The sequence below is a fragment of the Lactuca virosa genome, chromosome 9, assembly GCF_052849685.1.
Source record: "Lactuca virosa cultivar CGN04683 chromosome 9, Lactuca_virosa_CGN04683_v6, whole genome shotgun sequence".
Taxonomy (NCBI): domain Eukaryota; kingdom Viridiplantae; phylum Streptophyta; class Magnoliopsida; order Asterales; family Asteraceae; genus Lactuca; species Lactuca virosa.
This window is the reverse complement of record NC_136434.1, coordinates 8,964,901-8,980,579: the sequence shown is the minus strand read 5'-3', so window position 1 is coordinate 8,980,579 and position 15,679 is coordinate 8,964,901. Positions and strand designations below refer to the sequence as shown.

Here is a 15,679-nt window from a genome sequence, read left to right as displayed (position 1 = left end):
GTTTTTCATAAAATCAAGTAATTATCATAAAATTTGACAAACTTCATGTTGTTTTTTTCTTTTTTTTCCTTCAACTTGAAAAAAAAATACATTTGCATCAGTATAACAGAAAACAACCCATGGCTCTGATACCACTGTTCGGTTTTGAGCATTCTAACACTCCTATGGTGTACATGCAACCCTATAAACCTTGGATCTATGTTTTCTCTATTATACATGCAAATATTAAATATTCCAAGGTTTCATCCTAACTAGCATATTATGAAGCACCTATACTACAAAGTTCTAGTTAGATGACATACCTTTTGATGTAGCTTGATGTCTTCAAGCTTTAAGAGCTTAGCCCCAATAGTGTGGAAGCCTCAAGTGGAATCACAAATCACCAAAACACCTTGGAAAACCTTTAGAGAATATGGATACTTGGCTCACACTATGAAATCGGTTATTGCCCTCTTTTGTGTATCCACACTAGCCACTAGCATAATTTCATGAACCATAAGACCCTTTATATAGTGTGGAGGATTAGGGTTAAACCCTAATACCCATGACCTTTCATTTCCTAGGATCCATGGGTTAAAGCTCCATGGACTATCCATGAAGACTTAGCCCAACCTAAATGAACTTGGCCCACTACACATATATATATATATATATATATATATATATATATATATATATATATATATATATCTAAGAGTCCATATTTAATTAGTTCCTTTTGATCACTTAATTAATTATAAATTAATTCTTGATCAATACTAATTAAATAATATGATTATATATTAATATATTAGAACTTATAATATATTAATATAAATCATAAATATACTATTCTCAAAAAACTATCTGTATAAATTGTGTCGGTGAAGTGCAACCCAAATGGACCATGTCGGGTCGGGTCAAGTACATACCAAATATAGTTATGGACTTAGACATTAATCCAACAGGATCATCGAAAACGGATTTATAACGAAGAAGTTATGGCCTTCGGAAATTTAGTGGTTTCAGGCTTAGCCGAGTACGCTGGGCGTACACAAAGAGTACGTTGGGCGAACTAGTGAAGAAGGCAGTACGTTAGGCGAACTAGTGAAGAAGGCAGTACGTTGGGCGTACTTTGGAGTGCGCTCGGCGTACTGACCAGGATGGGTCGTGAATGTTCTTCAGAGTACGCTGGGCGTACCATATGTACGTTGGGCGTACGCCAATCAGACCTGAACCCTATTTTAGGGTCGTGGACCCTATTTAAGCTCCTTATCTCATAACCTAACCCTAATATCTTCAGCCTCCACCCTCTAAACCCTAGAAATCGACCCTTAGCCCTCATTTGAGTGATTTTGGAGCTTGGATGGCCATTAGAGGAGTATTTTGGTGTTTTTGAAGAAGAAGGTGTTTAGAGAAAAAGCAAGAGATTGAAGAGAGCTTGTAGATCCAAAGGTTTTACATCATTTCCAGCCTATTGAAGGTATAAAGTTATCATCTTGGTGCTTCTACATCATAGATCTAGGTTCTCATGGATATTGTTCCTTTTTGGTTTCAAGAATGGATTTTTATGGTGCAAATCCGTTTCTGGACTTAGGGTTGCCACCCATGAAGCTATTTGAGTCCCTTGAGCAGTAAAGTTGCAATCTTTAAGGCCCATTTGCATCCATGCAAGAGATCTAGCCATTTCCACGAAGATAGTTGCTATTTTTCCAAGTTTGATTTCATTTGGTGGGGTGCAAGCCACCAAGTGATCAACTTTATGGGTTAAGAAGGATTATTAGACTCAGATCTGAAGTTTGGAAGTTGTGTCTTAAGGGATTAAGCAGCTTTGAAGAAAATGGCTTATCAGGGGAGTACGCAGGGCGTACACGCCAGTACGCGCAGCGTACAAGCCATGCAAGTTGTACGCGCAGTGTACAAAAGAGTACGCTCAGCGTACACTCAGACAATGGGCTTTCCGTTATTGGGCCTCGGTTTGGGGTCAGGCTTTGGGTTAGCAGATTTTGGGCCATGATGGGCCACCAAGAGACAGTTAAGGTCCCAAAGGCTAGTTTGGGTTTGGGTGGAAAGCCCATTTGAGGAGTTGGGCCCAATTTAGAAAATTGGGCCATTGGAGGACTTTAATGGGCCTTAGTGAGTTTGGAAAGACTAGAAAGGATTGGGCCTCGGTCATGGTCCAATTTAGATCAAAGGGGTAAAATAGTCATTTTACCCTTAGATGGATTCTCAGTTTTTGACTAAGTATTTATTGTGGTCATAATAGCCGGGGAGTAATTGGAGCAGCGGACAGAGTTACCTTGCACGAGTTTTCAGCAACCAGATTGAGATGTGAGTTTCCTTCCAGAAGTAACGGGTCTACGGCCACAATGCCGGCCCGTTTAAGTAGTAGAGTATGTCGGGGTTAGCCCGATGCAGTTTATATGTTTTCGGACTTCGGTCCGATGCCGGGGCGGTCCCGAGAAGTAGTTATGTATGCTTGATGTCTTTGTGATTCATGCATGTTTATGTGTTATGTGTTATGTGTTATGTGTTCCGGACTCCGGTCCGATGTCGGGCAAGCCCGATGCAATATATTTTATTATGTTATATGTTATGTGTTCCAGGGAAAGCCCGATGTCGGGGCAAGCCCGATGTATGTTAGTCATTATGCCATGTATTATGTATTTCGGGGCAAGCCCGATGTATGCTAGTTTATGTGTTATATGTTGTTGTTCCGGGCTTCGGTCCGATGCAGGGGCAAGCCCGATGCAGATTATGTGATTATGTTATGTATGTGCTGGGGCAAGCCCGATGTTGGGGTGAGCCCAATGCCCGATGCGGTCGGATGTCGGGGTGAGCCCGATGCCGGGTAAGCCAATGACGGGATTCGTCCCGATGCAGTTAAGAGTAGTCCCAGAGTTATGTGATGGTTTTATGTTATGTGTATGGTATGTGGTAGTTTGGGGGAGCTCACTAAGCTTCATGTTTACAGTTTTCAGTTTTGGTTTCAGGTGCTTAAGTTTTCAAAAGAGGAGCTCGGGAAGATTGCAGTGCACACACCATTTGTTCAGCCTGGGATGTTTATACTCTGATATATTTGACAGGTGTTATTATGTTCTTGGGATATACGATTTATGATTTTATATGTTGAAAGATGATTATGGTTTTATTAATGATTTAAAACGAAATTTTTGGCTTGTATTTTTGGGATGTTACAGAAGTCAAATGCGGATTGTATGATGTCATTGAAAGGATGTATGATAGGCCAACAATGGTGACAATTCATGAACAACTTGTAAAGTTCAGTGAGAGCATCAGGATGTTTGTGATATCCGCATCCGTGTTAATGAGGAAGAAAATGCAACCTGGTAACTTTTAGCAAAAATATAACCTAGTAAAATATATAATAATTACATTATTATTTATTACTCATTTGTTCTATTAAATTATAGCTAAATGGTGGTCAAGTTATGGAGATGAGTGCCCGGAACTTCAACATCTTGTTATTTGTGTCTTGAGCCTCACATGTAGTGCCACCGGATGTGAGAGAAACTGGAGCACTTTTGACCATATACACTCCAAGAAGAGGAACCGTTTGGAGCAACAAAGTTTGAATGCATTGGTGTTTGTGAAATATAACATCAACCTTGATACACGACTTCAAAAGAGAAAAGAAAGAGGGGAGACTTATGATCCAATATGTTTGTCGGACATGGAGTCGGATGGTGAATGGATTACTGAAAAGGAGGATGTATGTCTCCCCGAAGATATCTCATGGATGGATGTTCATGAATGTTTTAAAGAGGATGAAGGAACTAGTACTAATAAAAGGAAGAGAGGTAAATTATACAAAGGGATGATTACATATTATAATATTAATAAGAATCAAGTTTAATAAATACAAGCTTTATTTATTTGTAGGACCAAGGAACCTAAACAAAGTGCCTAATGTTAAAGACAAAACTAAAAGCCAACTTGTTGACTTAGATAATAAGGATGAGGAGGAGGGAGATGATATTGGTTTCCATGAGACAACGGTGGTTGAAGATGAAGATGATGATGACCACTTTATCCCTGAAGTATAGTTTTATGATTTAAACACACCAAGTCTTTTTGTCATTTGCTTTGTTACTAAATCACTAGTTATTTTTTGATACTTTATGACATGTATGACCCTAACTAGTGAATTTGTAACATATTAGTAAATGTGCTTAAATATTCGGCTTATATTTTGTTGACACATGATGTTATATATAATTTTTAGTGTCATGACTCTTACAAGTCGAGTCACGAGTTAAAATTTAGGATTTCGAGTCACGAGTTAACAACTATGATCACTTTGATATCCTTGAGATTATCTTGTTCTTTTTATTATTCATTAAAGGGAAAACTGCAATAAAATCCTTACATATTGGTCTCATAATCGATTTAGTCCTTATATCTTTTTTTATTCAATTAAGTCCCAAAAACCGGTAATCATATTCAAGTTAATCATTTTACCTGGTCAACAGGTCATCCAAATTTAAAAAATTATATTTTTGGCCCAGATTTAAAAATATATTAAAATTTTGATCCAAAATTTACATTTTTGGCCGAGATTTTAAATTTTATTACAAATTTGGTCCAAAATTTAGCATTTTGGCCCAAATTTTAGAATTTTGTTACGGAGTCATCCTAACTTTAGTTTTTTTTACAAATTTTTTTCTCAATATTTTGTTTCTAATATGTTTTTCCCTTATAAAATCATATGTATACAAAAAAACATATTTTCACATAAAAAATTTTATATTTTCAATATAATTTTTTTTTTAAAAAAAACTTTTTTTGTATACAAAATATCTATTTATAAAAATAGGTATTTATTAAGTACATAAATATATACAAATCTATTTTTAATATATATATATATATATATATATATATATATATATATATATATATATATATACAAACACGTATTAAAAAAATGTATACAAACACCTATTTTTTTTATAAATACATTTGTATACAAACACATATTTATAAAAAATGTAAACAAACACCCATTTCATAGTAAACGGGTGTGTGTGTGTGTGTCTATATATATATATATATATATATATATATATATATATATATATATATATATATGCACACAAATAGGTGTGTATCAATATTTTTTTTATAAAATCATGTCTGCATACCTTTCTTTTATAAAAAACGTGTTTGAATACTTTTTTATATAATACGTGTTTATATACATTTTATATATAAATGTGTTTATATATATATATATATATATATATATATATATATATATATATATATATATATATATATATAAGAACTGTATACAAACACTTATTTGGGTGCATATAAATATGTTTTTACAAAAGAAATGTGTACGTTTACTATGAAATAGATGTTTGTATATATATATATATATATATATATATATATATATATATATATATATATATATATTGTAAAATACATGTATGTATGCATTTTTTTTATAAAAACAGATTTTTATATATTTATGTACTTAATAAATATCAATTTTATAAATAGTTATTTCGTATACAAAAAAGTTTTTTTAAAAGAGTTTTTATATATAAAATATATGATTTTTATGTGAAAATATGTTTTTTTGTATAAATATGATTTTATAAAGAAAAAACATATTCGAAACAAAATTTTGAGAAAAAAAGTTGTAAAAAAAACTAAAGTTAGGATGAGTTCCTAAAAAAATTCTAACATTTGGGCCAGAAGGTAAATTTTGGACCAAATTTGTAATAAAATTTAAAATCTAGGTCAAAAGTGTAAATTCTTGACCAAATTTATAATAAATTTTTAAATCTAGGCCAAAAATGTAATTTTTAAAAGTTGGATGACTTGTTGATCGGGTAAAAGGGTTAAATTGAATACGATTACTAGTTTTTGGGACTTAATTGAATAAAAAAAAAAGATATAATAACTAAATCGATTATGAAGCTAATATATAAGGACTTTATTACAGTTTTCCCTTCTTTAAAAATGCACAAATAAGGAGAATTGATGTTTTTCAACAACTATCAACACTTGCTCGCAAGATAATCCTCTTCATCTTGATGGATGCATTTTAATAATAAAAAATAATTATTGAAACTAACGACTAATTAGTAGCACCTTCTTTTTGCATTTTGCAAACATAGTTATTTTAGTCGATTTTAAAATTTTATCAAACTCGCGAATAACTCTAAAAATTGCTTCAACCAGTTAACTATGTTATTAGTTGATAGTAATATTATTGAACCTCGTTCAATATGATATATTAAACAGTTCAAGGGTTTTTTATTTTTATTTTTTATTATCCCATTACATAATATTATCAAAAAAACATATTTTAATTTTGAACCGATACACTTTTTCTAAAAATATGGTAAAAAGGTTGTCTTTTATACAAAATATTTACTTTAATTCTCATGTATATTTTCATTAATATATAACTGCATGGCATAAGTAAAAAAAGTATGTTATGATACAATAAATTTAATAAGAGAGTACAGACTAAAACATACCAAAATGAGGCTTAAATCCTATTAATGAGTGATATTTATGTTTCAGTAGGTTCATTTGGAGATTAGACATGGATGCATGAATGCCATCCTTCCCCTTTGTTAACAATAACAAAAGTTACTCTACTTTAGAAGTTAAATCTTGTGATTCCTTATTTTAGAGCGCATTCCATACCATCATATGACTACATATCACTACAAGTACCATTTTGTTGAATTTTTGTAATATTACTCACTTAAGCCCAAGCATAAACATCACTCACCGTCTACAAAACCAAAAACAAAACTCATTTTCATCAAATAGTACAGATGAATAGAAAGAACATTTGCGTTTTTTTCTACATATGCAAACACAAAAGAACTTCAAACCAAAACCAATTTGATTTACCTTAATATGCAGGCTCCTATTTCTTTTGTCTATCGATATACAAACCTCAAGCCTTACTCGTTTTAGTAGATTATGTGCACCAGAAAAGAACTTCTCCTGATCAACACGTGGAACTAAAATTATGTTCTCAGAATGTGTGTGAAGCGATACCTTGATATCAAAACGAAAACTATAAATTAAAGTTAACTCAAAAAGACTAAAACTAAAACTAAACCATGCAACTACAACTTTCTTGCATTTAAACCATTTAAAAGTAAATATCAATATAAAAGAAGCATTTCAAAGAGGTTACCTTCATGTATCTTCATGTGAGTCTGTGACATTGCATTCACTCCAGCCACTAATACCCATGTTGAGGTGCAACATAGTTACAATTTGACATAATAGCAACAAGGTTACAATGATGCGAATACAAAGAAAATAACACAACTAAAAGAATAAGTAAAAGTGAAAATCGCATAGTTTGGGTGGAACCTTGCCATCAATGAATTCAAGTCATCCATGCATAGTGACCACTTCTTAAAGATGTTGAACCAAAACAGACTTAAGAATTGATTAAAAACACCACTGCAACAACAAATAACAACCTGCCATGAACAAATAAACGAGTTAATCGAGCTTTTGTAATTAGACCAAACTGTCATGCATTAAAATCATGCTACTTGTCAAAAAAAAAAAATTCCTGCAGGTAACCATTATACACCTTAGGGAGGAGGGAGTCATTCCCTCCCAACCCACTGAACCCACTGTCACATCAAATTTTCTCTTCTTTTTCTTCATCTTTCCCAACCCACAACACACGGAAATCCTATCTTTCTCAACCCACTCAATTAAAAAAATACAAAACAACTAAGGTACAAGTTTTAAAACACATGGTACAAGAGAAAATGAGAGAGAGAAAGTAGAGAGATGATGAAGTGGGTTAGTGAAACCAATTAAATAACCCGCTGAAGCGGGAGTGGTACCAGCGGTAACTCTATTGCTAATTAAGATTTTACATTGATTGTTTTGTATTTTTTTTTAATTAAATGGGTTGAGTGGGTTCAAAAAGATAGGGTTTCCGTGTGTTGTGGGTTGGGAAGATGAAGAAAAATATAAGAGAAAAAATAATGCGGCAGTGGGTTCAGTGGGTTGGGAGGGAATGACTCCCTCCTCCCTTAGAATTATACGTTATAATTTATAAGTTATGGAATACAATGGTATATAAATTTCCCCCCTTTTGCATTGAGGATGTTTCTTCCCTAATCCCTCATGGTTTAGCAACTACATAACATCACAAAACATTAGGGATGTCAACAGTAACTTCCAAATCTGAATGATAATTGCATACGCACCAACACTTTATATGACTGATAAAGGCTCTTTATACCTAATTTCTATTCAATGAACATATTAAGCACATCTCACTATGTCATCTACTATCCCTTTTCTCTACCACCTACGATCTCCAAGCTACTGCTCCTCCATGTAAGGCATTCCAGATAAAAACTATAAAGATCATACAAAATGGATACATTATACTTAACTACAGTTATAGAGTCTATACCCTCTAATTTGCTGACACAATCGTATATTGAACGGTTTGGTTGGTGTGGCCACACATATACATCATTACCTAGGTGTGGTTGTGATGAGTCGTCAATGGTGTTGTTATGTACCGGTGGTGACGTCGTTGGTGGTTTGGTGGAGTGTACATAGACAGAGAAACATATAGACGGAGACTGACGGTGGAGGTTTGCAATGGTTCACTAACGGAAGAAGCGGGTGGTGGTAAAGCAGTCCTAGTGTGGTTGTGGCAGGGGCGATTCAGAAATTAGGGTTTTTAAATAGAAGTAGGCGATTTTCAATCGAGAGAGAGAGAGAGAGAGAGAGAGAGAGAGGGGGATTCAAATTTTGAATCACAAATGAAATGTTTCCATTTGAATTTTTGAAGATGAAATGGAGATTAGGAAATTGATATGTAACTCAACCTATCTGTTCCTGTGAAGGAGGAGCAGAAATGAGTTCCATGTGGAACGAATAAGTGAATAAAAGCGATGAGGAAAATTAAACGTGATGAAAGTTGAAGAATGAGACGTGGAAAAGGAGGTTAAGTGGTAAATCTTGACGATCTAGAGTTTTCATAGAGAAAGAGGGAAGGGAGAGAAACTAAAAGTGGTAAAAGTGTAAGGGAGAGATCGAAGATTGATTGTGGTGGTGGTGATTAGGGATTCTTTTGCAGAGAGAGATGTCGGTGGTGGAAGGAATAAATGATGGTACTATGGAGAGGCTTGTATTTCCGATGAGGGTGGTGGCGAGCGTGGTGCTGACGGTGGTGGAGTTCTTCAGGTGTGTACCAAAATCGAAGAAGATAACGAAGCAACTGGATAATCGTGCAATCAATTGTGTGGAGAGAGAAGCAATATTTTAAAGTTTAGTAGAATGAAATTTGGTGAACTAAATGGCAATTCATATGGTAGTTCAACTTTGAAGAGGACCCGATCAAACATAAACAAAGATAAAGAGGGAAAGATAAGAGGAAGCCCTGTCAAAAGTACATTTTATTTAAAATTCAAATGCTATGTTATCATCTATTGGGAAAGATAAGACATACTATTTGAATGTTTCGATATGTATTAATTGTATATTAAACACTTGTACTACAATGTATTTTGTAGGACTTAAATGGTTTGTTGTACTGTTACCTTAAACATTTGGACGTCTTAAATCTATTTATATAAATAGTAAAGTTTATATATATATATATATATATATATATATATATATATATATATATATATATATACTAGCCGTTACCCGCGCTAAGCGACGGGTGTGCATAATTTCTGCAGAGGAGATTAGTTTTTTTACGCAAATGAGAGTAAGATGCGGTGGTGAGGGTTAGAGTTTACGCAAAAGTTGTATACTCGTTTTTTTAGATAAAACATCTTAAAGTTATATGAGTAATTACTTCAATTATTTAAATTGGTCGGTTTGCAACCAAGACAACAATTTCTAGATGCATGAAAACATTGTATTTCAGTAAGAGATAAAAAAAAATCAAACAAATAGCCGTTAAACAGAAAATACCGATTAATGTAAACTGTGCGAGATTTTTATAAGTAAACCCCATCAATATCTTATCTTATATAAAATGATAATATTTAGCCTTTAAAACAAAAATAGTGAACTATTGATAAATTGTTTCCAAATTAAATGTAATAAACTTATATGTAAACCCCATCAATATCTACTTATATGTTTTTGGTTATACTTTTGGAACGATATAGTTAATATGATTGTAATATTTAGTTTAAATCTTTTCTAATTACATAAAGTTATAACTACTTTATGTATAATACATAGAATTGTTAAACAAAATACATTTCTCTAAAAAAGGCAATAATATTTATTTACATTAATACTCACTCACGTTGGTATTTCTGAATTAGAAACGTCATAACATGAAAGTGAAACCAAATCTCCACTTTCATGTACATAAATCACTAACTTCAAATAAACATTGTCCTCAGGTACACGCCAACTTCAAACATTTTGCATAAGAAGAATCATCCGTAGTGTCGCCATAAGTAGCATTAGTAACATGTGATAGAATTTTGAAGCATTGTCAATTTGTCTTTAGTTCTTTTGTATATTCCAATGTTAAATATAATTCAAGTTTCAAAGTACAATGCCTAAATAAGAAAACATAAGTTTAAAATAGAAATGAAAGTAAGATGTTAAAGAATAGAAATGACAATACTGTCAAACTAAAATAAACAAAGAACATGTAATTGACATATGCAGATAAATGGTTGTAAATTGCTATTTTTTTATTCATCTTTAAAAAATAAAGGAAACAAAATGTATGGATAAAAAAATGTAATTTTGTCTTTGTTTCAAACAAAATGACGGTGTTGCTTTTTTGGTCCATGTTCTAATATACCATACTATAAAATGACATTATGTAAAGTATTTAATCGTTGTGAGTGATGATAAAGGAAAACAAAAAATGGCATCATACTTGACTGTTTACGACATCAATCATACACAACCACATACGCACATAAAACACACTCTCATATACTACACATACACACATAGCAACAACAACACACACAACTCAAGAAATCTACTTTCATTTACCTCAGACATTTTACTTTGGAAAATCTATAAAAACAAAAATGAAAGTATATTGTTATATTTGAAAAATATGTAGCTATTTCTGTCATTTGATCCAAAAATGGCCAAATGCAATGCATCAAGTACAAAAATTGCTAATGGCAAGATAAAACAACTTACTTTCACTTATCAAAAAATTCACTTCCATTTGAATAAGACATTGTACTCTTGAAAATCAATCCCAAAAAAATAAAGTACATTATTATATTTAATAAAATAAAAGTATACTGTAATTTCTTGCATTAAACCTTAACATATGGGGAACTTGAATCATACCTGGAAGTACCAAGGAGGCAAGGATTAGCTCGGACATCATTAAATGATCCTGTCAAGAATAATTATTTTTTGGTTATAATTAATCCATTGATACAAACATAACCAAATATGTTTAATATTGTACCAAAAGTGTAATAAGCATGCTGCAGATCAAATGAATGATGGATGTCATAGCAACACCATTTGTTGTTGGTTTGTTTATAAACCCACCAAATTAAAACATAGATTTTTTGTCAAAATTGAAACTTTTTTTTCTTGAAAAATACAAAAATGTGATAAAGATAAATGCATAATGTCACCATGAAAGTCAACCATAATACCTGCTTTGCTAACTCTTCGCCTACAAATTTTAACCTTTTGCTACAAAAAAAAACTGATAAAAAAGTCAAGATCGATAGCTTCCAATAGGTTAAAAACAAAATGACATCTAATAAGCTAATAAATACTTTATCGGGACTTACCAAACAAAAATGTCAAAAATGTCAAAGAAAAAGACAAATTATTGAGTTTTTTAGCAGCACACTACACAAATTCACGTAGGATACTTACCCATGGAATGTTATTGTTATGGATCGAATAGGTTCTAGTGAAGATTGGTGATGGTTTCTTTTGATACTGTTGTGGTACCTGAATCAGTTAAAACCTGCAAAGCAAGAACAAAAAATTTGTCAAAAATGTATTTCAATTGTTGAACAGTTAGTCAAAATCGAAAACCTAAAATATTCAAAACAAATCCATAACAAATATGTGTATGTCTGATCGCAGAACTGGTGAAATTAACCACACCTACACATTTTGCTTTAAGTAGCTTCATTTTATGGCCTGAGACATTGTTCCTATAAACACAAATTTAATCACACGCATACACACATACAATTAAACATAGAACCACAAACTGTATTTATTTTAATCAGAATAAAAAACCACATGTAAATCAAAAATCAAGAATGGGCAAAAATCGATTTAAAAACTAAATCAGAAAATATAAATCAATGTACCTGAAACATAGGGGAAGGGGGAAGGAGCTAGTTGCATCCATGGTAGGGCTTGGTTAGCAGATTGTTGATGAATGTAAAGAAGGATAGAGGATCATCATTGCTCCTCTGCGGATCTATATGCGTTAAATGGGAGAGAGAAAGTTAAGTGAGAAACGTGAAGAGGGGGTGATGGAAATTCAGAAAAATAAGTCAAATAGTTTAACCTAGATGCCGACCAGATTGAACATCAAGCTCTTTTTCCTAGATTTATTACTGAACACATATACTTATAGAAAGATACCTCAACTGGCAGAGAAGCTGAGTACCAAAGATGGCCTTAAAAGCTTGAAAATTCCAGAATAAATAAACAAAGAGAAGAATAATCAAGATTACTAACTCCTTAAAAACTTACCTCAAGCATCTTCCTTTTTTTGTGATTACCGTCTTCAAATCATACCAAAACCTGCAAGAAACATGTGGTTGTTAAAGGCACATTAATAGAAAAAACAATGATTTCTCATCTATTAAAAATTACAAAACCAAAATAAAACCCAAATCAAATGAAATAAGAGGATGAAAGTGACTTTTTCAAAACAAAACCCACCTTTCAGATCTGGGTTTCGCTGCAGAAAAAATGAAAAATTAATTACAATCAGTAGGCGTCTCTGGTTCCCTTTTCTTCTCCCTTTAAACCTATCAAAATTTCAACATGAAAAACACAGAATTAATTCCTCTTTAGTTAAACTGCTTTGTCCTTGTAAGGTCGACAACAAGGGTTTCTGGAGAGACCCATGTTCCATAACTATTGACAAAAAGAACCAGAAATCAACCTTCATTTGTTCGTGTTTGTGTGTATGAGTACAGAGAGACATGCCATTGTATTTCCGTGTGTTTTATGGATAATATATATACAAGTGACAAACTAACTCTTTAAAGTGTGATCCAATAACCCTACAAATGAAAACAAAATCATACCAGGTAGATCGATGTTGTACCTGAAATCGAGAAGAAGAAACAACAATACCGAGAGAGAGAGAGAGAGAGAGAGAGAGAGAGACGTTGAATATATGTTTGGTGGTATGCAGGGGTGAAGAAGTTCAAATTCAGGGTTTTTATGATTCGTGGAGATAAACGTGCGATGGTGGTGGCGTATGGTGGGGACAGTAGTGCAACGGTTCTGGTGTTGACTGTGGATGACGGCGGCGATTGCGACACTGCATATGATATCTAGGGTTTTGGAGTGATGGTGTGATGGTGATTGTTGTGAAGTATCATAAAATATAGGGGGTGATGGTACCAGATCGGGGTGGTTAAGGGCGGTGGCAGAAAAGGTGGACTTCCACGGGGTGGTGAATGGCGGTGGCGGAAATGGTGGACTTCCAGGGGGTCGATCATCTAGTTGTAAAAATCGTTCGACGGTAGCTCGCCGGTCGACTGGTGTTAAGGGATTAATCGGTCTTGGCGGGGATTAATCGGGGATTAATCGGAGACCATAGATTATTAATAAAATATTAATATATTTTAAGAAAACCAAGTACTTCAAAAATAGAAAATAAGAAAATTTGTAATTTGGAAAATTGAAAATACAAAAATATGAACATTTTGGTATAATATTTGAAATTTTGAAATTTTGAAAATTTTGGAGTAAAAAAAAAGTTGGTTTTTTGAATTTTTTTTAAAATGTTTTTTAATTTTTTTGATCTTTTTTCGACTTTTTTTTTTTTACTTTTGTTGACTTTTGTTGACCGATTAATCCCGCCAAGGCCGATTAATCCCGCCAAAGCCGATTAATCCTAAATTTCCGATTAATGCCCTAATCCTCGACGGTTAGAGAACGTCAAACGATTAATCCCGATTTCTGCAACCATGATATATATATATATATATATATATATATATATATATATATATATATATATATATATATATATATAAAGGGCTGAATTATTGTGAGAAGCAAAAGATTTGTGAGAGCTTGAAAATTCCTAATCCGTACATCATTTTTCAAAATCAAAACCACCAATAGTAACGAAATACAGCGTCTAAGCCATATCTAGGCTAAAATAAAATTGACGATTTGATCTGAAAAATGTTCACATATATATATATATATATATATATATATATATATATATATATATATATATAGAGAGAGAGAGAGAGGGAGAGAGAGTTAGGTTCAAGTGTTTAAACTAATTATTGTGTTATTGTATGTTTAAATGTGGACCAATCAAAATTAAATAAAAAATTAAATAATTAAATAAATAAATAAGGGTAATTTAGTAATTTGTTCAGTAACTTCCAAAAATAATCTCTATAATTATGGTAATTTACTTTTGACCTAAATAAATAAGCCAAAGCCTGTTAGGACCCAAAAAGATTATCCCTTGACTTGAAAGGGGCATCTTCTACAAAAACTGATCTTCTCGCCATGAGTATCGTTCACGAGACGTTCATCAGAGAAGGGAAGATTTTCACCACCATTGAAAAATTCACGAGATCCAAATCCTTCATAATTCTTACGACCAGAAACTTCAACATTGAGGTTTGATTCTTCGTTCATATCTTGAAGCTTTGAGTTAGCAAGAACACTTAGTCTCCAAAGGAGTTTCCTGTTGTGAATGGAGGATCAAACCTCAATGATGAAATTCAAAATATTGAAGGAACTGCTGAATCTCTTGGTCTTGAATATCTGGATCGCGTCCTCACCGGTGACGCAAATCGACCGTCCTCTTTTTTGCCGCCGGATGTAGCGTTGCTGGCTGTTTATCAACCATGCGAAGGAGGCGGCCCTTTTTCTCCTTCCGATCTTCGGTTTTCTCCTCCCATGGCGGTCAAGGTCTCGTTTGGGAAAGATTCCCCAGTACACGTCAAACAGGCGCCTGCTACGGTTTCTTTTTGTAGTGTAAGAAATTTCTCATTCTCAGATTCCTTTATTGCAGTTTGATAGATCTATATGAACACTAGGTGCAATCTGTAATTCTGTATTAATCAGTTCTTTGTAGTGTAAGAAATCTATACGAAAACTAGGTGCAATTTGTAATAATCAACTCATTGTAGTGTAAGAGATCTAAAGGAAACTAGGAGCAATTTTATAAACAATGTTATCATTTCATTTGTAATCTGTGTAGCATTTGAGTCATTCCATGACCTTCCAGAGCTTAATTATTACATTGTGTATACATACGAGAACTAAATCTTTGATACTACTTTAACTCCTATATTATTACTTTTCTAAATGACTATTTACATTGTCCCATTGATACGATCACTGATTGATGAACACTTCTTTCTCATGGGTTTTTCTATATATTTTGGTACCTGAATTACTTTAATTTGTTTGGCATGTAGGCTTGTTTTGAAGGTAACCCTTTTAAGAC

The 15,679-nt window shown here is 33.0% G+C and overlaps 1 protein-coding gene and 2 long non-coding RNA genes across 11 annotated transcripts in view; 1 reads left to right on the top strand and 2 right to left on the bottom strand.

The window, feature by feature from the left end:
• The window catches only part of LOC145137752 (uncharacterized), a 41,852-nt gene extending 37,671 nt beyond the window's left edge, over positions 1–4,181 (top strand). Inside the window, exons 3-6 of the mRNA XM_079071892.1 lie at positions 2,973–3,065; positions 3,180–3,329; positions 3,414–3,800; positions 3,883–4,181. Coding sequence (XP_078928018.1) covers positions 3,215–3,329; positions 3,414–3,800; positions 3,883–4,046 — 666 coding nt within the window. The 5' untranslated portion in view covers positions 2,973–3,065; positions 3,180–3,214 and the 3' untranslated portion in view covers positions 4,047–4,181. The remainder of the gene's footprint in view (positions 1–2,972; positions 3,066–3,179; positions 3,330–3,413; positions 3,801–3,882) is intronic.
• Positions 4,182–6,438: 2,257 nt separating this feature from the next.
• On the bottom strand, positions 6,439–9,370 carry LOC145140757 (uncharacterized). Its single transcript, XR_013722266.1, has 5 exons — positions 8,432–9,370; positions 7,360–7,472; positions 7,178–7,225; positions 6,886–7,035; positions 6,439–6,763 (listed from the first exon to the last, which is right to left on the bottom strand). It is a non-coding gene; the product is annotated as an uncharacterized LOC145140757 (long non-coding RNA).
• An 801-nt stretch (positions 9,371–10,171) lies between these two features.
• On the bottom strand, positions 10,172–13,668 carry LOC145140914 (uncharacterized). 9 transcript variants are annotated; one of them, XR_013722346.1, is made up of 7 exons: positions 13,295–13,668; positions 12,904–12,992; positions 12,321–12,762; positions 11,872–11,965; positions 11,643–11,695; positions 11,323–11,371; positions 10,172–10,559 (listed from the first exon to the last, which is right to left on the bottom strand). It is a non-coding gene; the product is annotated as an uncharacterized LOC145140914 (long non-coding RNA). The 9 variants fall into 9 exon arrangements; XR_013722347.1 differs by having other exon boundaries at positions 10,172–10,408; XR_013722340.1 differs by lacking the exon at positions 10,172–10,559 and adding an exon at positions 12,109–12,158 and having other exon boundaries at positions 11,231–11,371.
• Between the last annotated feature and the right edge of the window lie 2,011 nt (positions 13,669–15,679).